This window comes from Aotus nancymaae, unplaced genomic scaffold (assembly GCF_030222135.1).
Source record: "Aotus nancymaae isolate 86718 unplaced genomic scaffold, 86718_ANA_hifiasm-v0.15.2.pri h1tg000003l, whole genome shotgun sequence".
NCBI classification, from domain to species: Eukaryota; Metazoa; Chordata; class Mammalia; order Primates; family Aotidae; genus Aotus; species Aotus nancymaae.
In genome coordinates this window covers 37,854,521-37,881,870 of record NW_026988414.1, presented here as the reverse complement: position 1 = coordinate 37,881,870, position 27,350 = coordinate 37,854,521, and the positions used below count along the sequence as shown (strand labels likewise).

The following is a 27,350-nucleotide window of genomic DNA, read 5'->3' as shown; positions in this document are numbered from 1 at the left end:
GCTTTGCCACAGAGGGATGGAGCACCAAGCAGGCTCTTGGGGTCCCCAGTTGCAGGCCTTGGTTTTTGGATGGCATTTCTGGACCTGCCCTGGCCAGAAGGAAGCCCACTGCCCTGAAGGGTGAGTCCTAAGCCAGACAGCATTCACCACAAGCTGACTGAAGAGTCCTTGGGCCGTAAGTGAACATCAGCATTAGCCTGGGAGTGTGGTAGCCATGGGGTGCAGTTCCTCTGCTTGAACAAAGGGGAAGGAAGAGTGGGATGGACTTTGACTTGTGATTTGGGTGCCTGCTCAACCACAGTAGAATTGAGCACCAGGAAGATTTCTAAGGTTCCCAACTGCAGGCCCTGGTTACCAGACAGTATCTCTAGACTCACTGGGGGCTTGGAGGAACTTGACATGCTGAAGGGAAGGACGCAAGCCTGGCTGGCTTTACTACTTGCTGATTGTAGAGCCCTAGGGCCTTGAGCAAACATAGGCAGCATCCAGGTAGTGGTTAGAGCAGGCCTTGGGCAAGACCCAGTGCTGTGCTGGCTTCAGGTCTGACCCAGCACAGTCCCAGTGGTGGTAGCCACAGGGGTGCTTGTGTCACCCCACCCCCAGGTGGTTCATGAGAGAGAGAGAGAGATTCTATTTATTTGGGAGAAAGTAAGGGAAGAGAACAGGAGTCTCTGCCTGGTAATCCAGAGAATTCTTCTGGATCTTATTCAAGATTACCAAGGTGATACCTGTACAGGTCTGCAAGAAGCATGGCATTACCACTGAGTGTGGGGTGCTCCTAATGCAGACAGAGCTTAGATCACAACACCCAAGTCCTTTTGAAGCACTGCAAAGCCTTCCCAAGGAGGGCAGGTACAAACAAGCCCAGACTGCAGAGACTACAATAAATACCTAACCTTTCAATGCCCAGACACTGACAAACATCCATAAGCATCAAGACTATCCAGGAAAACATGACCTCACCAAAACAACCTAAATAAGGCACCAGGGACCAATCCTGGAGAAACAGAGATATCTGACCTTTTAGGCAGAGAATTTAAGATAGCTGTTTTGAGGGAACTCAAATAAATTCAAAATAATACAGAGAAAGAATTCAGGATTCTATCAGATAAATTTAACAAAGCAATTGAAATAATCAAAAAGAATCAAATAGAAACTCTGGAGTTGAAAAATGTAGCTGACAAACTGAATAATGCATCAGAGCCTTCTAATAGCAGAACTGATGAAACAGAAGAAAGAATTAGTGAGCTTGAAGGCAGGCTATTTGAAAATACACAGAATACAAAAGAAAAAAGAATAAAAAACAATAAAGCACACCTACAGGGTCCAGAAAATAGCCTCAGAAGGCTAAATCTGAGTTATTAGCCTTAAAGAAGAGGTAGAGAAAGGGGTAGAGGTAGAAGGTTCACTCAAAGGGATAATAACCAAGAAATTTTCAAACCTAGAGAAGGATATCAATATCCAAGTACAAGAAGGTTATAGAACACCAAGTACATTTAACCCAAAGAAGACTACCTCAAGGCATCTATGAACTCCCAAGGGACAAGGATGAAGAAAGGATCCTAAAAGCAGAAAGAGAAAAGAAACAAATAACATATAATGGCTCTCCAGTACATCTGGCAGCAGACTTTTCAGTGGAAACTTTACAGGCCAGGAGAGAGTGGCATGACATTTAAAGTTCTGAAGGAAAAAAAGTTTTTACCCTAGAATAGAATATCCGGTGAAAATATCCTCCAAACATGAAGGAGAAGACTCCCAGACAAATAAAAGCTGATGGATTTCATTAACACCAGACCTGTCCTGTAAGAAGTGCTAAAGGGAGTACTTCGATCAGAAATAAAAGGATATTAATGAGCAGTAGGGAATCACCAAAAGGTACAAAACTCACCAGTACTAGTAAGTACACTGAAAAAGGTTGTAACACTCTAACCGTGGTGTGTAAACTACTGTTATCTTAAGTGGAAAGACTAAAAAATGAATGAATCAGAAATAATAACTACAACTTTTCAAAACAGACAGTATAATATATAAATAGAAACAACAAAAAGTTAAAAAGCAGAGGGACTAAGTTAAGCTGCAGAGTTTTTATTAGTTTTCTTTTTGCTTCTTTGTTTATGCAAACAATGATAAGTTGTTTTTAGCTTAAAATGATGGATTATAAGATAGTATTTGAAAGCTTCATGGGGCCAGTTGTGGTGGCTCATGCCTGTAATACCAGTACTTTGGGGAAGCTGAGGCTGACGGATCACCTGAGGTCAGGAGTTAGAGAGCACCCTGGCCAACATGGCGAAACCCTGTCTCTACTAAAAACACAAAAATTAGCCAGGCATGGTGGTGGGCACCTGTAATCCCAGCCAGTCTGGAGGCTGAGACAGGAGTCACTTGAACCCAGGAGGCAGAGGTTGCAGTGAGCCAAGATCATGCCACTGAACTCCAGCCTGGGTGACAAAGTTAGACTCTGTCTCAAAAATAAATTAAATTAAAATTAATAAATGAAAGCTTCGTGGTAGTAACATTAAATCAAAAAACATACAATGGATACACAAAAAGTAAAATGCATGGCTTAACTGGGTCCTCTGCTTCACAGTCTCTCACAAGCCAGAATCAAGGCATCAGCCCAGGGTCTGTGGTTTCATCTGAGGTTTCAACTGGGGAAGGTTCTGCTTCCAAGATCACTCAGTGATTGTTGGCAAGATTCAGTTCCTCATACTCTTTTCAACTGAGAGCTTCAATTCCTCACTGGCGGTTTGACACAGGTCACCGTTAGTGCCTGACCATGTGGGCCTCTCCAGCATTGCTGCTTCATAAAAGTGTGAACACAAAGAAGGCAATAGAAAGTCAGCTAGCAAGTCACAAGTAATAATCTTTTGTAACCTACTCATGGAAGGTGACACTACCTGTGTTGCCCTATTCTATTGGTCAAAGACAAGTTACTTAAGGGAGGGAATTATACAATATCATGAATATCAGGAGGTGGGGCTACAACCCTGTCCTCAGAAAATCCAGTTCTCTGTGTCAGATTATGTTTAATTCCTGAAATCCAAATATATTTCCTTCTAAACAAATACTTTAAGCATACTATTTACAACCAACTCTTTGGACTAATGATAATTCTTATGTGAATGCAGAGTCCCTTGCCTGTTTCTACCCAGCACTAAGGCAGGCTTCACAACATTCAAGCCACAGTGGGGTCCCTATAGAGCTGTGTGCCTTCCTTTCTATGTGCTTTTCCCCTCCTCCTGGAATAATTTTTCTTCCTTTATCCATTACAGAATCTCTTACTCATCTTTGAAGATATAGCTTGTGAAACACCTTTCAAGGTGGTCAACAATTGACTCCTGGAAGCATGTGCCTGAAGGAATGTCTGAGAACCTCAGGGAAAGCCACATACCTTACATAAAAGGTGACCAGGCACAAGGGTATGAAAAACTAACAGAACCAGGGCCTATAAAAAATGCAGAATGTGGCTGGGCATGGTGGCTCATGCCTGTAATCCCACCACTTTGGGAGGCTGAGGTGGGCAGATCACGAGGTCAGGAGATCGAGACCATCCTGACCAATATGGTGAAACCCCATCTCTACTAATACATAAAATTAGACGGGCATAGTGGTGTGCACCTGTAGTCCTAGCTACTTGGGAGGCTGAGGCAGGGGAATGGCTTGAACCCAGGAGGCAGAGATTGCAGTGAGCTGAGATCATGCCACTGCACTCCAGCTGGCTACAGAGTGAGACACCATCTCAAAAAAAAAAAAAAATGCAGAATGCACAGCATTGACCCTGAGCACAGTGCACATCTGGGTGGCATCAACACTGATAAGACTCTAACCAAAGCCATTTAAAAAGGAGTGTCCTTTTACCTCCTTCATGATACTCCTGCTCATTGAGGAAATCCAGCCCAGTGGTCTGCCTATTTTCCAGGGACTAGCTATTGCTTTAGAAATCCAGTACCTCACTACAGGGCTCTTGGAGCCTGTTGCTAGCCAGCCTAGCCAGTCACCTGGCAGTAACTTATATGCTATTTTTAGTTTCCATCTCTGTAGACCATCTGTCCCTCCATTCACCCTGTTTATCCAGCACAGCGGCACTAGCCTCAGTCATCCCAGGAAAGCATGGCCATCCTAAATTAACAGAGCTATTTTGGGTTTTTCAGGTACTGAAACTGAGTCCTCCTGGCCTCAGCTCTAGACTACAAGGCATGAGGAAAGTGCTGCTGCTGTATAATATTTACTGAAAGCTCAAAAAGCTGAATGTACATGAGAACAAAATTATGGCATGCTCTTCAGCCTCTGGGGGTCTGGGCTGAGTCTTCATTAAAAGCCACAGTGCTGACTTCCCACAGAAGCAGAGCAACAGTTAAAGGACATCACACCATCTGGTGGGATTGCACTTGGGAAGCAAAGCTTTTCTGCAAAATGAAGAGGCACTCCTTGTTCTCTGCACTATGTCGGATTCAGTCCTGAAGCATGTGCCTGAAGGAATGTCTGAGAACCTCAGGGAAAGCCACATACCTTACATAAAAGGTGACCAGGCACAAGGGTATGAAAAACTAACAGAACCAGGGCCTATAAAAAATGCAGAATGTGGCTGGGCATGGTGGCTCATGCCTGTAATCCCACCACTTTGGGAGGCTGAGGTGGGCAGATGAACAGATTCAGTCCCCATTTAATGCAGTTATTACACCCCATATATCACCATCCACTTGTTCGCTTCTTTTATAAACATTTGCTCAGTGTAGCCTGTGCAGTTTAGGTGACTATGTTTTCTTGGACAAACAGGTAATGAAGAGAGGTGGGGAGGTACCAGGTAGACCCCTTCAGGGTCTACAAATATGAAAACTAAAAATAGCCTGTAGGCTACTGCCAGTTGACAGAATGGCTGAGTAGGAACAGGCTCCAGGAGCACTGTAGTGAGGCACTGGATTCCTAAAGCAACAGTCAGTCACTGGAGAACAATCAGACCCCCTGGGGCTTGGATTTCCTCAAAGACCACAGAGGATAGGGACTCCTTTTGATGGTTTTTGTTAAAAGTCTCAAGATTGATGCTGATGTGAACAGTGAGCTCGGGATTTGTACCATGCATTCTGCACTTTTCACAGACCCTGGTTCTGTTGGTTTTCCATATCCTTGTGACTGGTCAACTTCTTTGTTAAGTATATGGCTTTTCATAAGGTTCTTAAACAATTCTTCAGGCACATGTTTTCAGGAACCAATTGTCAACCGCTCTGAAATTTTTCACCTGTATCTGTAGATACTGTTGCTAAATTTCTCCATCTTAGACCCAAGACAGAGGATATGCATTTTCAAAGCTTCCTACTTGTGCCCCACCACAAGTCTAAAGGATACAATATAAATACAGGGGACTGTTGATTTTGGTAGCGATGGTCTCTCTTTTCTAATCACTGTGGTCATAGAAACTGGTTAAATTCCAAAATTTTATAGCTCCCCTCTGTGGTCAGAAAAATCACCCACAGTTACATATGGGTTACCTGTTCTCATCCTTGCTAGCCCTGACTCACAGTTCTGGCTCACAGTTACTTTTGGAGAAGCAGAGTGGGTGTGATGAGCTGGAGACTGTGTAGTTCCTGGAATTGACATTTGAAGAATTGATTTGATCAGTCTTTCTGGCCCAATTTGAGAAAAAGAATCCTGACACTGTTATCTCAAACATTTTATATTGTCCAGTCATCTTTGTAACATTCATTCAACAATGATATAATGTGAAAGGCAGTGAGAACTATCTTGACATGTTTTCCTGTCCTGATATCTATGAAAAACTGGGGCTTTGTTTTCTACTTGTTGAACCCTCTGTGGTTTCTTCCACCCATTCTCCCTTTCAGAGGCTTCTTTTACTTTGTTCTTGACTAATGAAGCTCTCTTACTTTTAATAGGAAATCACTGTCATATACTTTTGAGTCTTCCAAAAAGTTGTCACTCCCATATCAAGAATCAAATGAAAGCAAAGGCCCATCTTTTACATTTGCATATAACATAGCAGTATGAGAGAACTCTGGTTGCAGCTGATTGGGAGGCTGCTCATCAGACTTTCTCAGCTACTTATCCTTATAGAGCGAGGTAAAGGAGGGAGGTTCCTTAAATGCCTTCTTATTTCTTCTTTTCCTTCTCTTTTTCTCTCCTTCATCTTTAAGTTCCAGGGTACACGTGCAGGTTTGTTACATAGGCAAATGTGCACCACAGTGGTTTGCTGCACAGATCAACCCATCACCTAGGCATTAAGCCCAGCATCCATTAGCTATTCTTCCTGATGCTCTTCCTCTCCCAGCCCTGCATGACAGGCCCCAGTGTGTGTTGTTCCCACCATGTGTCCATATGTTATCGTTCAGCTCCCACTTAAAAGTGAGAACGTGCAGTGTTTGGTTTTCTTTATTTTTTTGTTTTTGAGACAGAGTCTCGCTCCGTTGCCAGGCGCCAGACTGGAGTGCAGTGGCGCAATCTCGGCTCACTGCAACCTCCGCCTCCTGGGTTCAAGCAATTCTCCTGCCTCAGTCTCCTGAGTAGCTGGGATTACAGGCACGCACCATGACGCCCAGCTAATTTTTGTATTTTTAGTAGAGACGGGGTTTCACCATGTTGGCCAGGATGGTCTCGATCTCCTGACCTTGTGATCCTCCCGCCTCGGCCTCCCAGTGTCTGGTTTTCTGTTCCTGCATTCATTAGCTGAGGATAACAGCTTCTAGCTCCATCCATGTCCCACAAAGGACATAATCTCATTCCTTTTTATGGCTGGATAGTATTCCATGGCATATATGTGCCACATTTTCTTTATCCAATCTACTATTGATGGGTATTTGGGTTGATTCCATGTCTTTGGTATTGTGAATAGTGCTGCAGTGAACATATGCATGCATGTATCTTTATAATAGAATGATTTATATTCCTTTTCGTGTGTACCCAGTAATGAGATTCCTGGGTCAGATGGTATTTCTGCTTCTAGATTTTTGAGGAGTCACCACGCTGTCTTCCAAAATGGTTGAACTAATTTACACTCCCATCAACAGTGTAAAAGCATTCCTTTTTCTCTACAACCTGGCCAGCATCTGTTGTTTCTTAACTTTTTAATAATCGCCATTCTGATTGGCATGAGATGGCATCTCCTTGTGGTTTTGATTTGCATTTCTCTAATGATTAGTGATGTTGAGCTTTTTTTCATGTTTCTTGGCCCTATGAGTGTCGTCTTCTTCTCCTGCTGCAGAACAGCTCCCTCTGCCTCCCACTTTACCCTTACAAATAAGCAATTTCTCTGCAGAGAAATGTGTGTATTTTACATACATACACACACATATACACACTGCCTGCATATCTCTTACTGCCTTATAGATACATCTAGAGAGGTTTTTAGTTTGTTTTGTTTTGTTTTTGGCTGCAACAGTACCAAGGAAAGATTCAGGCTATAATCTGCCTCATTTTCTTTAAGTTCATATAGCCAGATGACCCTATTGTACCTTCTTATATCACTTTTTGAGGTTCTTTTTGAGTCCTCACCACAAGTTCTCTGACTTTTCATCCTTGTTAGGAAGGCAGAAATTCCCAGTTTTCAATCAAATAAGTAATCATTAGGCATAATTTGTAACATCTTTGTCACTTCATTTCTTTACAATTTCTTCTTCCTAGGACTTCCTCCAGCCAGTCTTTCTCACCAGGTATTTGTTTTTGTTTTGTTTTTTAATTAATAAACTTTATTTTTTAGAGCAGTTTTAGGTTCACAGTAAAATTAAGTGGAAAGTACAAAAGGATTGCATATGCCCCCAACGCCCCAAAACCTTCCCCGCTATCAGCATCCTGCACTACAGTCCTAAACTTGTTTCCACTGATGAACCTACATTGACACATCATTATCACCCAAAGTCCATCATTTACACTATAATTCACTCTTGGGGGAGTGTGTATTCTATGGGATTTTAAAATAAGTGTATAATGTATAGTCATTATACATAAATGTATAAAATATATATATATATTTTTTTTGATAAGTGTAAATCAACCCCTGTAGTATCATGTAGAAAAGTGTCACTGTCCAGAAAAAAAATTCTGTGTGCTCGACCTATTCATTAATTCCTTCCCCTAACCTTTGGCAACCACTTACCCTTTTACTGTCTCTATAGTTTTACCCTTTTCCAGAATGTCATATAATTCATATCATACAGTATGTAGCCTTTTCAGATTGATTTCTTTCACTTAGCAGTATGTATTTAAGATTATTTCGTGTCTTTCTTTTTTTTTTTTTTTTTGAGACAGGGGCTCACTGTGCCACCCAGGCTAAAGTGCAGTGGTATAATCATGGCTTACTCAGCCTTGACCTCCTGGACTCAAGTGATCCTCTCACCTCAGCCTCCCAAGTAACTGGGACTACAGGTGCACACCACTGTTCACAATAGCAAAGACATGGAATCAACCCAAAGACCACCTTCCATGTCTTTTCATGGCTTCATACCTCATTTCTTTTTAGTGCTGAGTAATATTGCATTGTATGGACATACTAAAGTTTATTCATCTGTAGAAAGACATCTTGGTTGTTTCCAAGTTTTGGCAATCGTGAGTAAAGCTGTTATGAATATCCATGTGGTTTTTGTGTGACTATTAAGTTTTTAATTCATTTGGGTAAATACAAAGAAGCTCACTTGCTAGATCATATGGCAAGAATATATTTCTGATTTACAGGAAATTACCAACCCATTTTCCAAAGTGGTTGTACTATTTTCCCACCAGCAATGAACAAGAGTTCCATTGCTTCCCCATCCTTGCCAGCATTTACTATTGTCAGTGTTTTGGGTTTTGGCCATTTTAATAGCTATGTAGTTGTGTCTTGTTGTTTTAATTTGTAATTCCCTAACGACATATGGTGTGGAACATCTTTTCATATGCTTACTTGCCATCTGTACACCTTCTTTGGTGAGGTGTCCAGGTCTTTTGCTCATTTTAAAATTCAGTTCTTATAATATTATTGTTGAGTTTTAATAGTGCTTTGTATATTTTGGATAGCAGTCCTTTATCAGATGTACATTTTGCAAATATTTTCTCCCAGTACGTGGTGCGTTTTCTCATTCTCTTGACATTGTCTTTCAAAGAGAAGACATTTTTCATTTTAATGAAGTCCAGCTCATCAGTTATTTCTTTCACAGATCATGACTTTGATGTTATACAAAAAGTCATCACCGTACCCAAGGTCAATTAGGTTTTCTCTTATGTCATATTTTGGGGTTTTTTATGTTTCTGTTTTACTTTTAGGTCTATGATTCATTTTGAATTAATTTTTGTGAAGGATGTAAGGTCTGTGTCTAGATTCATTTCTGCATATTGATGTTCAGTTGTTGCAGCACCATTTTCTCCTTTGTCAAAGACTAGCTGTATTTCCGTGGATCTGTTTCTGGACTCTCTACTGTGTTCCATTATTTGTTCTTCAGCACTACCACACTGTCTTGATTATTGTGGCTTTATAATAAGTCTTCAAGCTGAGTAGTGTCAGTCCTCTTTTACCTCTCCATATAAACTTTAGAAGCAATTAGTCAATATCCATAAAATAGCTTGCTGTGAAGAACTGAGATCTTGACAATATTGTCTTCCTATTCGTGAATGTTAATATCTTTCAATTTATTTAGTTCTTCCTTGATATCTTTCATCAGGGTTTTGCATATGTATATATTTATTTGTTTTCCTCACAAAGATCTGGTACATAGTTTGTTAGGTTTATATCTATGTATTTCTTTTCTTCTTTTGAATGCCGACGCAAATGTGTTTTTAACTTCAACTTCCATTTGTCCATTGATGGCATAGAGAAAACAATTGGCTGTTGTATGTTAACTTTGTATCTTGAAACCTTGTTGTAATTGCTTATCAGTTTCAGAAGATTTTTCTGTCTGTTCTTGCTAATGTTTTACATAGATGCTTATGTCATCTGTGAACAAAGATATTTTGATTTTTTTCCTTCCCAATCTGTATACCTTTTATTTCCTTTTTGTGTCTTATTGCATTGGCTAGGACTACTTAGGCACTTGTTTTTATCCATCGCTATATTAGCCTGTTCTCATGCTGCTAATAATGACATACCCGAGACTAGGTAATTTATAAAGGAAAGAGGTTTAATTGACTCACAGTTCCACATGACTGGGGAGGCCTCTCAGTCATGGTGAAAGGCAAGGAGGAGCAAAGCCACATCTTACATGGTGGTAGGCAAGAGAGAATGACAGGCAAGCAAAGGGGAAACCTTTTAAAACCATCAGAACTCATGAGACTTATTCCTTACCACAAGAACAGCATTGGGGAATCCACCCATGTGATTCAATTATCTCTCACCGGCTCCCTCCCACAACATGTAGGAATTATGGGAGCTATGATTCAAGATGAGATTTGGGTGGGGACACAACCAAAGCATATCAATCACTAACCACTGTCATTTGTTTCTCTAGAAGTTAGAGCTGAATTTGTTAATTTCTCAAATACACCATGCACACATCTTAGCTATTTGGCCACATTCACTTTTATTCAAGGTGTCTTTTATATATAGGTTTGATCCTTTCCTCCCTTAAGCTTTAAAGGTTTTAGCTTCATTCATGGAGCCTAAATCTGTTGTGTTCTCAGTTTACTTTGAGAATAAAAGTCATGTCAATTCAAAATGACTTACAGCACACCTGTAGTCCCAGCTACTCAGGAGACTAAGGTAGGAGGAACCACTGAGCCCAAGAGCTTGAGTCCAGCCTAGGCAGCATGGTAAATGCTTGTCTTTAAAGACTTGAGATCTTGTTTGACTTTTGATGTTTTTTTTTTAACGGTTCTGTTATACATTTTCTGCCTTTATAAGCATAAGGAAGCCTAGAACATTGAGCCCTCTCAGGTAAAAGGAACAGAAGTGCTCCTAGAGCTGATGGTCATGGTTGGAAAGTATTGAGTTTTTGTGGGAAGAGTGGGAAGAGTTGTGTTTGTTTTAATGGCTTTAGTCTTCATTGTAATTCTTTTAACGACAAACTCCCCAAACCACTGCAATTAAATTATTAACAGCTGAGATTGCTTAATAGTGATTCTTGTTATCCTTACAGAGAATTACAGTTTATAGCAGGACTAGAGTGTGTTGCAAGATGCCCGTGGTTTGTTTGCTGATATACTCTTAGTGAGTCATTTACTTATAGAGTAACCCTCCTATTTGGCTCTCCTTTGTCTAATAACTCTTTTTATATTATCTGAAAAAAGCAATAAGAACCATGTGCATACCATGTGCATACCATTGATTTTCCTCCAAGGAGTAACTCTTGAAAAAGTGAATTTAGTATGTTTCTACCAGGTCTTCAAACAAATGTTTCTCAACTTTTTAAAACATAAAAGTCTTATGACTGCTCCCTAAAATTTCTGATGTAACTTCTGGAAAGGGGCACACCCAAATTATTTAAAGCACTAGTGTCTTCTGTGTATCCCTAAGAACTAAGAAGATTCCTCCTTCCCACAGCCGTGTCCCTTCCCAGCTCCTCACTCATCCCTCTGGGTCTGTGCCCACACTCCCTTATATGTGAAGAGATTCTTTCTTCTCCTAATCCATGATGTCCTCCATCATTAATTCTACTTCTTTCTACCACCAGCAAAATATCTGCTTTTAGTAAAAGCCAGCTCCTTGACTTGGGTATTTGCCCTCACTTCTTCACTTCCACACCACAACATTCTTCCAGAAATTCTCCCCTTGCTGTCTTGCTTATCCCTCTTGACTGGATCTTTTCTATCACCATCCAACCATCCAATAGACTAAGTCTCCTGTCTTAAAAAAACAGGAGAAATGCAAATCAAAACCACATTTAGATACCACCTCACGCCAGTTAGAATGGCGATCATTAAAAAATCAGGAGACAACAGATGCTGGAGAGGATGTGGAGAAATAGGAATGCTTTTACATTGTTGGTGGGAGTGTAAATTAATTCAACCATTGTGGAAGACAGTGTGGCGATTCCTCAAGGATCTAGAAATAGAAATACCATTTGACCCAGCAACCTCATTACTGGGTATATACACAAAGGATTATAAATCATTCTATTATAAAGACATATGTACATGTATGTTTATTGAGGCACTGTTCACAATAGCAAAGACTTGGAACCAACCCAAATGCCCATCAATGATAGACTGGATAAAGAAAATGTGGCACGTATACACCATGGAATACTATGCAGCCATAAAAAAGGATGAGTTCATGTCCTTTACAGGGACATGGATGAATCTGGAAACCATCATTCTCAGCAAACTGACACAAGACCAGAAAACCAAACACTGCATGTTCTCACTCATAAGTGGGAGTTGAACAATGAGAACACATGGTCACAGGGAGGGGAACATCACACACTTGGGTCTGGGAGTTAGGGGTTAGGGGAGGAATAGCAAGGGGTGGGGGGACTGGGGAGGGATAGCATTAGGAGAAATACCTAATGTAGATGATGGGGCAATGGATGCAGCAAACCACTACCATGGCACATGTATACCTATGTAACAAACCTACATGATCTGCACATGTACCCCAGAACTTAAAGTTAAATAAATAAATAACAAAAACAAAAAAAACCCAAAAACTCCTTCTGGATCCCACTGTGCTCTCCTGCACCTCTATGAAACAAAAAGCTTTGAAAGAGTTGATTACACTTGCAGTCACAAACTGTTCTCCTTCCATTCTCTCTTGAATCCACTCCAGTCACATCTGTTCTTCCATCGCTCACCTGGGGCTATTATTCTCAAGGTCATTAATGATCTCTATATTGCTAAATCTAATGGTCAACTACAAGTCCTCATCTCAACTGACTGACTGGCAACTTCTCATTCTGTTGGTCACCTCCTTGAAACGCTTTCCTTTCTTGGCTTCCAGTATACTACTATTCTAGCTTTCCTCCTATCTTGCTGGCTGCTGTGTCTCAGTCTCCTCTGCCTATGGGTTTCTCCTCTTCTTCTCAATCTTTTAACAATAAAGAGCCCTAGAGACCAGTCCTTAGATCTCTTTCATTTACACTCACTCCCTTGGTGGTCATATCTAGTCTTATGGTTTCATATCTATCTATCTATTTATCTACCTACCTACCTACCTACCTACCTACCTACCTACCTATCTTTAGCTGTCTATCTGCCTGCAGCCTGGGCTCTTCCCTGAGCTCCAGGCTCAAATGGTCCAGTTGTCTAAGCAACATATATTCGTCTCATACAATACAAATGTGAACTCCTGACTCCACATCTCCCATCACCCAGTAACACCAAACCTACTCCAATGTCAGTATTTCCCATGTCAATTAATGCCAACTTCATCCTGCCAGTTGTTCAGGGCAAAAACATTGGTGTCATCCTTGACATTTTTTTCCTCATATTGTCCACATCCAATCTATCAGTAAATCCTATTGTCTCTACCTTCAAACTGAATCCAGCACCTAAATGCCTGTAGTCTCCTCTGTTGCTGTAATCACTGGAGTAACCTTACAACTAATCTCCCTGCTTCTACCAAAATCTATACCCCCAATGCTCTATTTTTAGCACCATGACCTAAGTGATCCTTTTTAAGACATAAGTCAGATCTAAGCAGACCCCCTAACAGCTCCCCAATTTACTCAAAGTAAGAGCCAGTTTCCTTGCATTGACCTGCCAGGCCTTATACCATGTGGCCCTTTACCACTCTGGAGTCATCCTCTACCACTTTCTCCCTTTATTCCTTTATTTCTCTGCTTTAGGTTCACTGGCTTCCTTGTTCCTTCTAACAGGCTGGGCATCCTCCAACCTCCAGGCATCTGCATTAGCTATAATTTCTGACCAGAATGCTCTTCCTCATTTACCCACGTGGTTTAGTCTCATCACCCTATAGTCCTTGCTCACATGTTAATTTCTTAGTGAGACCTGCCCTGATCTCCTTATTTAAAACGCTACCCCCATTCAAGTCTTCTCTAATCCTGTTACCCTGAATTTTTGCAGATATCTGGTCACCTTCTATATACTATGTTTTTTATTTATACTACTTTTATATTCCTCCCAGGCATGCTCCTAATGTAAGCTCCTTGAGAAGTCAAGATTTTTTTTTTTCCTCTTATGTTCACTGCTGTATTCCCAGTGCCTATAAAAGTGCCTGGCATATCATAGGTGTTCAGTATTTATTGAAAGAGTGAAGAATGGGTGAATGAATTCCATTCATTCTCCAGCTTGACAACCTCATTCTGATCCTTCAAACATTTTAATATACTTTTTTTTTTAATTATACAGGGGTTTCTCCAGCGAGTCACAATTCTCTGACACGGCATGCTGTTGTTTGACGCTGTGCCTTTGTTCCTGTTGTACTCTCAGCCTGGGGAAGCCTCTCCACTCCCTACCTCCTTCCAAACTAGCGCCTGCTCATCCTTTGGAACTCAGCCTACATATCATCTCTCCTAAGAAACTTTCCATGAACATTCCCCAAAACTAGATTAAGTGCCCTCCTATGTACTTTCACCTTATTGCTTCTAATGAGTTTTTACATGACGGTCTATCCCAGAGTTCATGAGCTTCATGAGACAAGGCCTGTGAATTGTTCACTGTTATCTCTCTAGTGCCTGGCATAGTGCCCAACACTTAGTAAGTACTTGAATATTTGAACTGTTGAATGCAAGACTCAGCTCAAAGTTGTTTTTATTGTGACCCTTTTAGGGACCTCCTCATCACCTAGTCTTCATTCTAGACAGCATTCGTTCCATGCAAATGAAAGGCAATGGAGGTTGGAACAGGCCACAGGACTGGAGCAGACTCTCAGGTGGGTTACCCTTAAAGATCTCAATAACAACAGGGAAAAGACAGGGAGATTCTATCATCTTGTTTTGACATCTGCCATATTTAGCCATGTGCTTTTGATAAACACCCCTAAAGGAAGGAGTACCATGGTACTCTAAAAGACAATCCCTCCAGGTTGTGGGCATATACTATATAGAAGCCATCAGTGAATTTTGCCTGTGGGCCAAAAACGCATTAGATTCCTGGCCACTGCTTCTTATACTACCATCATGTCCTCATTGCTCCTCTGGGACCAACACACCGTGGGACACCGTGATAAGAATTCAAGCCTGACCTTTACCTTCAATGCCCCTAAAACAAGCACTTTTCTTGTCTGTTCAAGTCCCTTTATCTACATTCTAGGGTGGGGCTGAAAGGAGTCATGTGTAATGCTGACCCATCTGAAATAAAATGTGATTTAAGCTTCTCTACCACATAAGAAGTACTTTTTAGGTCCTTTACTCTCTCTCTCTCTCTCTCTCTCTCTCTCTCTCTCATATAACACATTGAAAATGAAGAGGCACAAACAGGTGGCTTTTTGCTTAAAGGTACAAAGTATATTTGGAGAATGCCCTGCTTCACATGCATGTTAATGGAAATGACAATGAAAGCCTTTTTCAGGGGGATGCAGAGGTTCAGGAACCTGTGGACTCCTTTTTCTTGGAATGAGTATTCTTGTATAAACCAGTGCCTTCTGCCGAGGTGAGTTGAGACCTGGGATAGATTTCCTGGTTGAGTGGCCCAAGTAATTTGAGGACAGAGTTTGGAGCATTTGTAGGAGTGGCACAGGACCCAGGATTGGCTGGACTGAAGGGAGTATCACTAAAACAGATTATTTAGGTACTGGGGGGCATCATGGAAGATCAGGCCTTCCTCCTCAGTAGAGGGAGGCTGATCCTCAGGGTCCTCTGTTGTCTTCTCTGTTGTAGCGCCCCACACATGATCTTTGGTGACAGTTGGACTCTTCTCAGTGTTTTCTGTCCTGTCTTGGGTCACTCTCTTAGCCTTAGAAAGGAGAATGGATTCCTCATGCCTTTGATCTTTCATTTCAGGGTTAATCCAGTGCAGAAACAGCTTCATCTTGTTATCCAAGCGAACTTCTGGAGCTTCTGAAAGGATGGCACTCTTGTGAGTATGGACTGCCCTTACCAGATCCTGCAACACTTGGCCCTAGAAAGTGTGGCCCTGCAAATTTTGCCCTGTAAAATATGGCCCCAAACTAACCCTGAAAACTTTGGATCAGAAAAAATTACCCCTTCAAATACTGTACTTGGAAAATTTTGGCCCAGTAAGTTGGCCCTTTAAGCTCTGGGCGCTCCAAGTTTGGCATTCTCAGGAATCCTTGTTTGGTAGAGGTTATTCAGCTTACTCTAACAGCTTTGCAAATTATTCTTCTCTGGTTCTTTTGCCCCAAGTAATCCTGGAGGATGCTCTTAGAACTCAGGGTGGGGGAAGCTGGTGAAATAACCATAGCCAGCCCTGAAAAGATGGAAATGGGGCTCTGCAGATCCAAACGGATCCTTGCTAGTCCCCGCTGAAGGCAGCCATCTTAGCTAAACTAAAGTTTTACCTGAGAAAGATCCTGGAGATATATTTGGCAAGTTGTGAGCTCTGAAGTTCTTCTTAGAATTGCCCCTACTGCCCCTGAACCTTGGCAGAATGGGTGTTCTTTCTGGCTTGGGAGAGCTCCAATGCTGTACCCCCTTCTCTGTGATTCCAAGCTGCTTTGAACGTCATTGAATGTCACTGAGTCATCTGTTTTCTCTGGTGGGGTAGGGACTTGTCCTCACTCTTGCAAAGACCTGGTCTAAGAGGTTCAGGGCCCTCCAGGCTGGGTTGTTCACTCTAGCCTCCAGCTGAACACAAAATACCTGGGCCTCTGTCATGCCCCAACTGGGTATGAGATCCCAGAATCCCAGTGGGCATGGGATACTGCTCTGGAACTAGATTGCGTGTAGCTCTGCTGCACTGTCTTTGGTTCAACTGCAAGCTAATCTTTTAGGCCAACCCATTCTGGATCTGGGGCAATGAGAGTTCCAGAGCATCCTCCAGGATTACTTGGGGCAAAAAGACCAAGTAAGAATAATTTGCAAAACTGTTAGAGTAAGTTGAATAAGCTCAACCAAACAGAGGATACAGGATTGGAGCTTGCTAGTGGGATAGGGAGTTTCTGGAGCAACGTTTTTCCTTGGTTTAGCAATCTTTAGACTCCTAAAGGATCCCTGAGTGGAGATATTCTTTGGGATGGTTGAAATTTGTTCCCTGGACTCCCTTGTCTTTTGGAACTTCCCAAGTGTATCTCAAGGAATTCCTTTTTCAGGTAGATATTGAGTTTGGCCAAGATGGGTGCCTTGAGTGATTAGGGGCTGTGAGGATCTGTCTGCCTCTCTAGTGGTATCATCTCCATCAGCGTGTATTTCAGTCCAGAGCACTTGTACATTATCTACGCAAGCCTCATTGGTGTCTTGAAAGCATGGCCCAGGGCTTATATATTGCTGTTCAGATGAGACTGAATCAGTGGCTATGATGGGCTCAGTCTGTGATTGTGGATTAGTGAGTGACTGCCTGGACCACAGCCCTGGAAGGAGCCACATAATACAGAGCAGGCAGCCCTGACAAAAAGGCCAAAACTTGTCTCAAGTTTCTCAGTCGCTTTGTGGGACAGGCTCTGGGCAGCTCAGGATCATCAGTAACAGCATCTGGTAAGGCCTGTTGCTGCTGGTCAGGGCCTGTTGGTATTGAGAATGTCCCTTCCTGATCTGTGTATGGGCTGATATGTGTCACTCCCAGGTCCAGGTGTTTGCTTTCTAGAGGACAGGGGCACGAAGTTGCTGCCCAGGCCCTTGGAATATCGCAGATCCAGTGATTTGCAGTCCCAGCAATGGCAGATGTGGGCAGGGACAATGCCCTAGCAGACATTCCCACATTTGTAATCTATGTGTAGCTCCCCACACATGGTCTGTTGGCTCTGCAACATTATCTTGGCCTGAGGAAACAATTGTGGATTGGCCCTGCTGCCACAGTGGATTAGGGCAGGCCACTATTCCCACTAGCCTCTAGTGCTCCGTGCTGGGGAGACTCCCATAGGTCAGGGCTGTGCTGTTCCAGGGCAGGGATTACTGGTCATCAGGTCACAGGAGCAACTGGATAGACTGCTGGATCTTTTGGATCAGGTCCCAGCAATTGTAAATCAACCGTTTATTTCAATTGCTCCTGGAGGTGGAATCCTAGCAGCCTCTGGGCATGCTCTAGGAGAATGCTGCCTCCCTCTTGAGCACTGACATGGACTTCCCCAATCAAAGAGGTCCTAAATCTAGTGGGAAAGTCTGCAACATGTCCCAGGGCTTACATCAGATGATTTCCTGCATCTACAGAGATCTCTGGACAACAGCTGGCAAACTGAACTGAAGCTGGAGCTGTCTCTATAGCAGATGCCAATCCAAGGCTTTCACTTATCCTGAGTCAGGTACAGGATATTGATCTGGGTTTCTCAATGGTCAGATGGAGAATGTGGGGAAAAAGGTGGGGAAGGAGGGGAGGATTTTCAGTACAGGGATGAAGGAGAAATCATTGAAGAGAAAGGGCCAAGGGCTCCCCTGTTGTGGAGATCTCTAAAGGCAGACCAGGAACTTACTGTGCAGAAAAGAGAAACCACAGTAAGGTAGCTACAGATGTGGTGCACTGAGGCCTCAGTGCATCCCCCAGGAAATGGACAGAGGCCACTTAGAAGCTCAAAGAGGGGAGAGGGTGGAGCTAGAGCCATGGGGTTTGGGATTAGTTCACAGGAATTTTTCTGCTCTGAGTCCATAATGGATCCTTTAGAAACCCTGAAAGCTAGAATGGAACAGCTAGCCTCCCATGAAACCCAGAGTCAAGGGGATGGAAGCTCATCTCTTCAACAGAGGCCTTAGAGATGACATTCAGGGTGAAAGAAATGGCGGTTTGTCTGTCTGTTTTCCACCCTTTGGAATATTAGAAGCAGTGTGGCATAAGCTGCCACAGAAACTCCTCCACAGATCTTGGGAGCCCTCAATTGTGGGAATATGTGCATTAATATCCTTGTACTTGAAGATTTCTCAGGACCTTTTGGACATTGCAATAACAGTTTAAAGGAATGCAGGGTCATAGGGTGTTGTTTTAGGTTTGGGACCTCTGAGTTCAGGAAAAGAAAGGGAATCTAGTATTCAAATTTTTCCTGACCTTGGTTCTCCAGGACAAATTTGGAGTTGTTTTTCTTGCTCTCCTGCTGGCTCAGAGGAATTCCATGCTTCTCAAAGTTTGAAGACAGAGATCCCATGCCCTGGGACACAGCAGGGACTTGAGATCCCTGACCTTGCTGAAAGTGATCAGCCCAGGAATCTTGGATGCTGTCTGCACTAGCTGACTCGGTTGCTGACTGGGTTAAAGATTTCTGATCTGTTAATTGTGACAGTGTTGTTGTTACAGATGCCAGTGAATGCTCTTTGGATTTCTCGGAATCCAGATCCTGACTCTGCTCAAAAGACGTGCTAGACATGGACAAAGCCTCTAGGCAAGAGGAGCCCTGTGATGGCCCCAGTGAAGTCAGGAAGATCAGGCTGTTCTCACTTGCCAGCAATTGCTGACTATCCAGAGCCATAGCATTGCAGATTTGGCAGCAGGGATCTGCACACAGGATTCGCCGCACACTTCCTTCCTGAGGAAGCCAGCCCTGGCTGGGAAGAGAAACATGACAAACATTAATGATAGAGTGACATCTGCCTTCTCAGAAGAGTGTGGGACAGGGTTGGCACCGTCCTTTTCTAGACCCAAAAATCCTGGTGCCTGCACTCTCTTGTTGTCTACCTCTCTGCTTTTCTTCCTAAGAAAATGCTATTTGGAGGCCGGACACAGTGGCTCACACTTGTAATCCCAGCACTTTTTGGAAGGCTGAGATGGGTGGATCACCCATCTCCTGATCTCAGGAGTTCGAGATCAGCCTGGCCAACATGGTGAAACCCTGTCTCCACTAAAAATAAATATAAAAATTAACCAGGCATGGTGGCACATGCCTGTAGTCCTAGCTACTCAGGAGGCAGAGATAGGAGAATAACTTGAACCTGGGAGGTGGAGGTTGCAGTGAGCCAATGTGCCATTGCACACCAGCCCGGCAACAAGAGTGAAACTCTGTCTCGAAAAAATAAATAAATAAAATAAATAAAAAGCAAGAAAAGAAAAGAAAAACAAAATGCCATTTGGCAAGGTGGGCTGGGTTGAATGGAGCTTGTTGGGCAAGGCTTCAGAAAACCCATGGGAGGGCACGGCCCTCAGAAAGGGCTGGGACCTGGGGTCAGTTCTCTGTTGACCTTGTTGAAAAGCTGAACTAGGAGAAACGAGCCAGGTGGTTAGCTGATGGTGCATCACCAGGAACATCACCAGTTAGAACCCGGACCAGTTTCATTTGAGGCTAAGAAAGCCAAAGCCTGGTATTTGAGCTTGAAGTTCATGTAGGACCTCTGCATTCTGAGGGCTATTTGGTATCCCTATTTGCTGATGCACCCAACTTTTGGGAATCAATCCTGTTCTCTAGAATTATTAAGAAGAAAAGATGATAGGCTGCCATCTGAGGGCTGTCTCCCTAATGACAGAACCAGAGTAGGTAATGTCAGCAGAGTCCAGTCAGAGGAGAGAAAACCAAGAGAATAAGACAGGGATGACTTCTTTATCCAAAATTCCTCTTGACTGGATAACTTATCTCATGGCTGAATGCAACCCCATGTAGAGTCTTTTATGGATTATGCACTAGTACAGGCCTGAATTCCAGAACTACTGTGACTCTAGTCCAAAGCAGAATTGGGTGACTATTCCCCCCTGAGATGTCTGGCCCAGCCCCCATGTCCTGTCAACTCTGTCAACTAGTGAACCAGCCTCCACTGTGTATGTCTCCCTCCCAGCCATTATCCCTCTTCTCATCTCTACCCCAAGCCAAGCTGAGAAATGATCACAGACCAGGCTAGCATCTGGGAGACTGCAAAGAACAAGAGATTACCTTTTCATGAGAAAGAGCAGCTTCCACAACTTCTTGGCTTCTTCCTGGGAAGTTCTCCTAGCTGAGGAAACAGGAGATAGTGTTATGTGGAACAGGAGAGGATTCAGGGACATCCTATAAGAAGTTGAAGGCCTTTTAATGAGAGGATACTGAAACCCCCAAGAATCAGAACACGAAGTCACATCTGTGTACAACTTAATCATTTACAATGTGTTGTTCTGGATTCGTCTCATTTGTTCTTCACCATCATACTGGGAGTGAGGAAGGATCATCAGATGCCCATTTTGTGGAGAACAAGACTGAGAGTTGAAGTGACTTCCACAGGGTTGTAAAACTAGTAACAGACTGGCAAACTGGATAAAAAGCCAAAACCCATCGGTGTGCTGTATCCAGGAAACCCATCTTACATGCAAGGATACACAAAGGCTCAAAATAAAGGGATGGAGGAAGATTTACCAAGCAAATGGAGAGCAAAAAAAAAGCAGGAGTTGCAATTCTCATCTCTGATAAAATTGATTTTAAAGCAACAAAGATCAAAAGAGACAAAGAAGGACATTACATAATGGTAAAAGGATCAATGCAACAAGAAGAGCTAACGATCCTAAATATATATGCACCCAATACAGCAGCACCCAGATACATAAGGCAAGTTCTTAATGACTTACAAAAAGACTTAGACTCCCACAAAATAATAGTGGGAGACTTTAACACCCCATTGTCAATATTAGATCAACGAGACAGAAAATTAACAAGGATATCCAGGACTTGAACTCAGACAAGCAAGCCTAATAGACATTTACAGAACTCTCAATTCCAAATCCACAGAATATACATTCTTCTCAGCACCACATCACACCTACTCTAAAACTGACCACATAATTGGAAGTAAATCACTCCTCAGCAAATGCAAAAGAATGGAAACCATAACAAACAGTCTCTCAGACCACAGTGCAATCAAGTTAGAACTCAGAATTCAGAAACCAACCCAGAACCGCACAGCTTCATGGAAACTGAACAACTGGCTCTTGAATGTTGACTAGATAAACAATTAAATGAAGGCAGAAATAAAGATGTTCTTCGAAACCAATGAGAATGAAGACACAACATACCAGAATCTCTGGGACACATTTAAAGCAGTCTCTAGAGGAAAATATATAGCAATAAGTGCCCACATGAGAAGAAAGGAGAAATCTAAAATTGACACCCTATCATCAAAATTGAAAGAGCTAGAGGAGCAAGATCAAAAAAACTCAAAACCTAGCAGAAGACAAGAAATAACTAAGATCAGAGCAGAACTGAAGGAGATAGAGGCACAAAAAAACCCTTCAAAAAATCAATAAATCCAGGAGCTGGTTTTCTGAAAAGATCAACAAAATAGACCACTAGCCAGATTAATGAAAAAAAAAGAGAGAATAACCAAATAGATGCAATAAAAAATGATAAAGGGGATATCACCACAGATTCCACAGAAATTCAAACCATCATCAGAGATTATTACAAACAACTCTATGCACATAAACTAGGAAACCTGGAAGAAATGGATAAATTCCTGGACACTTGCCTCCTCTCAAGCCTAAACCAGAAAGAAGTCGAAACCCTGAATAGACCAAATAACAAGGTCTGAAGTCGAAGCAGCAATTAAGAGACTACCACCCAAAAAAAGCCCAGGTCCAGATGGGTTCACAGCTGAATTCTACCAGACATACAAAGAGGAGCTAGTACCATTCCTTCTGAAACTGTTCCAAATAATCCAAAAAGAGGGAATCCTTCCCAGATCATTTTATGAGACCAACATCATCCTGATACCAAAACCCGGCAGAGACTCAACAAGAAAAGAAAACTACAGGCCAATATCCATGACGAACATAGATGCAAAAATCTTCAATAAAATACTGGCAAGCCGATTGCAACAGCACATCAAAAAGCTTATCCAACATGATCAAGTAGGATTCATCCCGAGGATGCAAGGCTGGTTCAACATACGCAAGTCTATAAACGTAATTCACCACATAAACAGAACCAAAGACAAAAACCACATGATTATCTCAATTGATGCAGAGAAGGCCTTCGACAAAATTCAACAGCCCTTTATGCTAAAAACCCTCGATAAACTAGGTATTGACAGAACGTATCTCAAAATAATAAAAGCTATTTACGACAAACCAACAGCCAATATCATACTGAATGGGCAAAAAGTGGAAGCATTCACTTTGAAATCTGGCACTAGACAAGGATGCCCTCTCTCACCACTCCTATTCAATATAGTACTGGAAGTTCTAGCCAGAGCAATCAGGCAAGAAAAAGAAATAAAGGGTGTTCAATTAGGAAAGGAGGAAGTCAAATTATCTCTATTTGCAGACAACATGATTGTATATCTATAAGACCCCATCGTCTCAGTCCAAAATCTCCTGAAACTGATAAGCAACTTCAGCAAAGTCTCAGGATACAAAATCAATGTGCAAAAATCACAAGCATTCCTATACACCAATAACAGACTTAAAGAGAGCCAAATCAAGAACGAACTGCCATTCACAATTGTTACAAAGAGAATAAAATACCTAGGAATACAACTAACAAGGAACGTAAAGGACCTCTTCAAGGAGAACTACCAACCACTGCTCAACGAAATAAGAGAGGACACAAACAGATGGAGAAACATTCCATATTCATGGTTAGGAAGCATCAATATCGTGAAAATGGCCATACTGCCCAAAGTAATTTACAGATTCAACACTATCCCCATCAAGCTACCAAAGACCTTCTTCACAGAACTGGGAAAGACCACCTTAAACTTCATATGGAACCAAAAGAGAGCCTGCAATAGCCAAGTCAATTCTAAGCAAAAAGAGCAAAGCGGGAGGCATCACACTACCGGACATCAAACTATACTACAAGGCTACAGTAATCAAAAAAGCATGGTACTGGTACCAAAACAGAGATATAGACCAATGGAATAGAACAGAGGACTCGGAAGCAACACAACATATCTACAACCATCTGATCTTTGATAAACCTGACAAAAACAAGCAATGGGGAAAGGATTCCCTGTTTAATAAATGATGTTTGGAAAACTGGCTAGCCATATGCAGAAGACAGAAACTGGACCCCTTCCTGACATCTTACACTAAAATTAACTCCAGATGGATTAAAGACTTAAACATAAGACCTAACACCATAAAAACCATATAAGAAAATCTAGGCAAAACCATTCAGGACATAGGCGTAGGCAAGGACTTCATGACCAAAACACCAAAAGCATTGGCAACAAAAGCCAAAATAAACAAATTGGACCTAATCAAACGCCACAGCTTCTGCATGGCAAAAGAAACAGTCATTAGAGTGAATTGGCAACCAACAGAATGGGAAAAAATTTTTGCAGCTTACCCATCTGACAAAGGGCTGATATCCAGAATTTACAACGAACTAAAACAGATTTACAAGAAAAAAACAAACAAGCCCATTCAAAAGTGGGCGAAGGATATGAACAGATACTTTACAAAAGAAGACATACATGAGGCCAACAAACATATGAAAAAATGCTCATCATCACTGGTCATTAGAGAAATGCAAATCAAAACTACATTGAGATACCATCTCATGCCAGTTAGAATGGCGATCATTAAAAAATCTGGAGACAACAGATGCTGGAGAGGATGTGGAGAAATAGGAACACTTTTACACTGTTGGTGGGAGTGTAAATTAGTTCAACCATTGTGGAAGACAGTGTGGCGATTCCTCAGGGACCTAGAAATAGAAATTCCATTTGACCCAGCAATCCCATTACTGGGTATATACCTAAAGGATTATAAATCTTTCTACTACAAGGACACATGCACACGAATGTTCATAGCAGCACAGTTTACAATAGCAAAGACCTGGAACCAACCCAAATGCCCATCGATGATAGACTGGACAGGGAAAATGTGGCACATATACACCATGGAATATTATGCAGCCATCAAAAACGATGAGTTCACGTCCTTTGTAGGGACATGGATGAACCTGGAAACGATCATTCTCAGCAAACTGACACAAGAACACAAAATCAAACACCGTGTGTTCTCACTCATAGGCGGGTGTTGAACAATGAGAAGACATGGACACAGGGAGGGGAGCACTACACACTGGGGTCTGTTGGGGGGAAATAGGGGAGGGACAGCGGGGGGTGGGGAGTTGGGGAGAGATAGCATGGGGAGAAATGCCAGATATAGGTGAAGGGGAGGAAGGCAGCAAATCACACTGCCACGTATGCACCTATGCAACAATCTTGCATGTTTTTCACATGTACCCCAAAACCTAAACTGCAATTAAAAAAAAAAGAAAAGAAAATACATCATGTAGCTATCCCAAAATGCAACTTTAAATTGACCAATTATTTTAAGTCATCGTATTTTACTTTATGATCTGAAACTGCATCTTTTGACACATGGCTTAATTAAAATAAATATAAAAAAACTTAGAAGATTAAAAAAAAAATCTAGTAAATGACTCAGTTGAGAACTTCTGCCCTACTTCCTCATTCTTTATTCTCAGGAGGATAAGATAAAGAAATTTTTTAATCCTTTGATTTTCCACCCAAGGAAGTCTTTCATGAGAAATTGTCCCATGAGGGTACTAGAGCCTGCAGTGGTTAGAGCACCTGGCTCTTAGCACAGGGGTCATAGAGGGCCAGGATCCACGGGAACCTTACCCACAGTGGAAGTGAATCAGAGAGACTGGGACTTTACCTTTCGATGTTGTATCTCTAGACTTTTGTTTGAGTCTTGACGGTGACACTAAGACAAAAACATTAAACATAAAGCTGCTACCCCATTTTTCCCACATCTAAAATGAAATAAAACTCATAAACATTTCCCAGTCTTTTTCTGTGTTTCAATTTTATATAGTCTTCTACCTTTCCTTTATATATTCTTTTCACCCCAAGACTTTCCTTATTTGCTTATTTCTGACTCACTTTCAGGCTCTTCCATACTCCATGCCTCCCACCCCCATTCCTTTGATAAGTTCTGTGGGGACTTTAGGATGGGACAGGAGGAAAAGTGGAACAGATTAAAGAATGGATGGGTCTAGAAGCCAAAGGAGTTCAGCCATCAAGTGGCTCTAAATGACCCCAACTGAAATAATTACCCAAATTGGGAGCTCTTCTGGTATCCAGTGAGGAAACCCCCTTAAAAAAGCAAGGAGTAAGAGTAACAAGAGAAAGCTGAGGGATGAAATCTTGTTTGAGGCATATCAATTTAGCCATGGTCATAATGTTTCCCTACCCAGCAACAGCTCCCATTAGGTCCCAACCTTAATTTTTGGCGGCTCTTTTTCACTTGCCAAATAATGCAATAATGCAGATGGATCCATAGGTGTATAAGGGATATCCAACATCCCACAAAACAAAGGTAGGACTCAACATGATCTGAACCTCACTAGCCATCCCTCTCCCTAGTCTTTCACTGTCTTGAAACCTAATGCCTCCAGATTCTACACCTTGTCATTTCTGCCTCACAGAAGAGGGATCCAGACCACCAGATTGCATCACAAAGCCCTCCTGTTCTGCAAGACAGGGATAGCATCACAGACCTTTATCTGTTTTTAGAGAGGCTTACTGTGGTGATTCAATGTTCACATGAGGGTGTCTGGTGCTCTGTGTGGGCTACAGAGCCTGGGGCAAAACATGCCACGGTCAGGGCAGCATGTACCTTTTCATGTTCTCTCTACTCTCTATACCCTTATGGCTCAACTCTCTACTACAGTGGCCTGACACCTATCCCTAGATAACTGAGTCTCTATGCACACTATATGTCCTATAAGAGAGAGAGTGGATTGATCAGAGGAACTCTATGAACTGTACTGGGAAGATAAGAAAAACAAACCAACAAACCTGAGGATAGGGCAGGCATCATATTGTTAAATCTTGGAAACAGATTTTTAATGTCACCAGCAATGATATGTGGTCAGTATTGAGAGGTTCAGAAAGAGGACAGTATATGATGTATCAAGTAAAGGACAAAGCTGTTCTTTTAAATAACTTTCTGAGAGTTAAAGGACTCCTCCCAGTCTGTGTGGTCCAGCCTTAAATGGGTGAGCAGGGAGTGTAAGCACTACCTTTCATGGAGGCACATGAATGAGGCTCACTTCTGGAGCTCTGTACAAGGCTTGATTTTCCAGAATTGCTTCTACAGATTTTATACCATCTAGCCTGTTCATGGAGATGAGTTATTGGGAAGACTTTCGATTAAGGTTCACAAACTTGTGATTCTTCGGTTGAATCCACCATGGTTGGAATGTTTGCCTGAAAGAGTGTTTTAAGAAAATCTGAATTTGAATAAATTTAGGCAGAGCAGGATTTCTTCCCATTCAACCCCTGGTACCTACCACTCCTGTGCCCACTGATTCTCACATTAATGTTAACTTCATGACCCCTGACAATATTACAGCATGCCTCCAACACCCTAGGATTTCTGAATTTCTTTTAGAAGTTCTTGCCTTGTTAAGAGTGGTTGGTCTTAGGCTCAAAATCTGTGAGAAGGGGCAGTGGCTCACACCTGTAATCCCAGCACTTTGGAAGGCTGAGGTGGGTGGATCACCTGAGGTC

The 27,350-nt window shown here is 42.1% G+C and overlaps 1 protein-coding gene and 1 long non-coding RNA gene across 2 annotated transcripts; one reads left to right on the top strand and one right to left on the bottom strand.

The window, feature by feature from the left end:
- LOC135276518 (uncharacterized) lies at window positions 1-19,804 on the top strand. The gene is made up of 4 exons (XR_010344064.1): window positions 1-120; window positions 14,638-15,885; window positions 18,132-18,223; window positions 19,204-19,804. It is a non-coding gene; the product is annotated as an uncharacterized LOC135276518 (long non-coding RNA).
- On the bottom strand, window positions 15,295-26,229 carry SPATA31F3 (SPATA31 subfamily F member 3). Its single transcript, XM_021671537.2, is given in 7 exon segments — window positions 15,295-15,866; window positions 18,958-19,451; window positions 20,765-20,825; window positions 25,492-25,528; window positions 25,531-25,539; window positions 26,029-26,096; window positions 26,099-26,229. Coding segments are annotated over 7 exon segments (1,047 nt in total). The 5' UTR covers window positions 26,190-26,229; the 3' UTR covers window positions 15,295-15,579.
- Window positions 26,230-27,350: the final 1,121 nt, after the last annotated feature.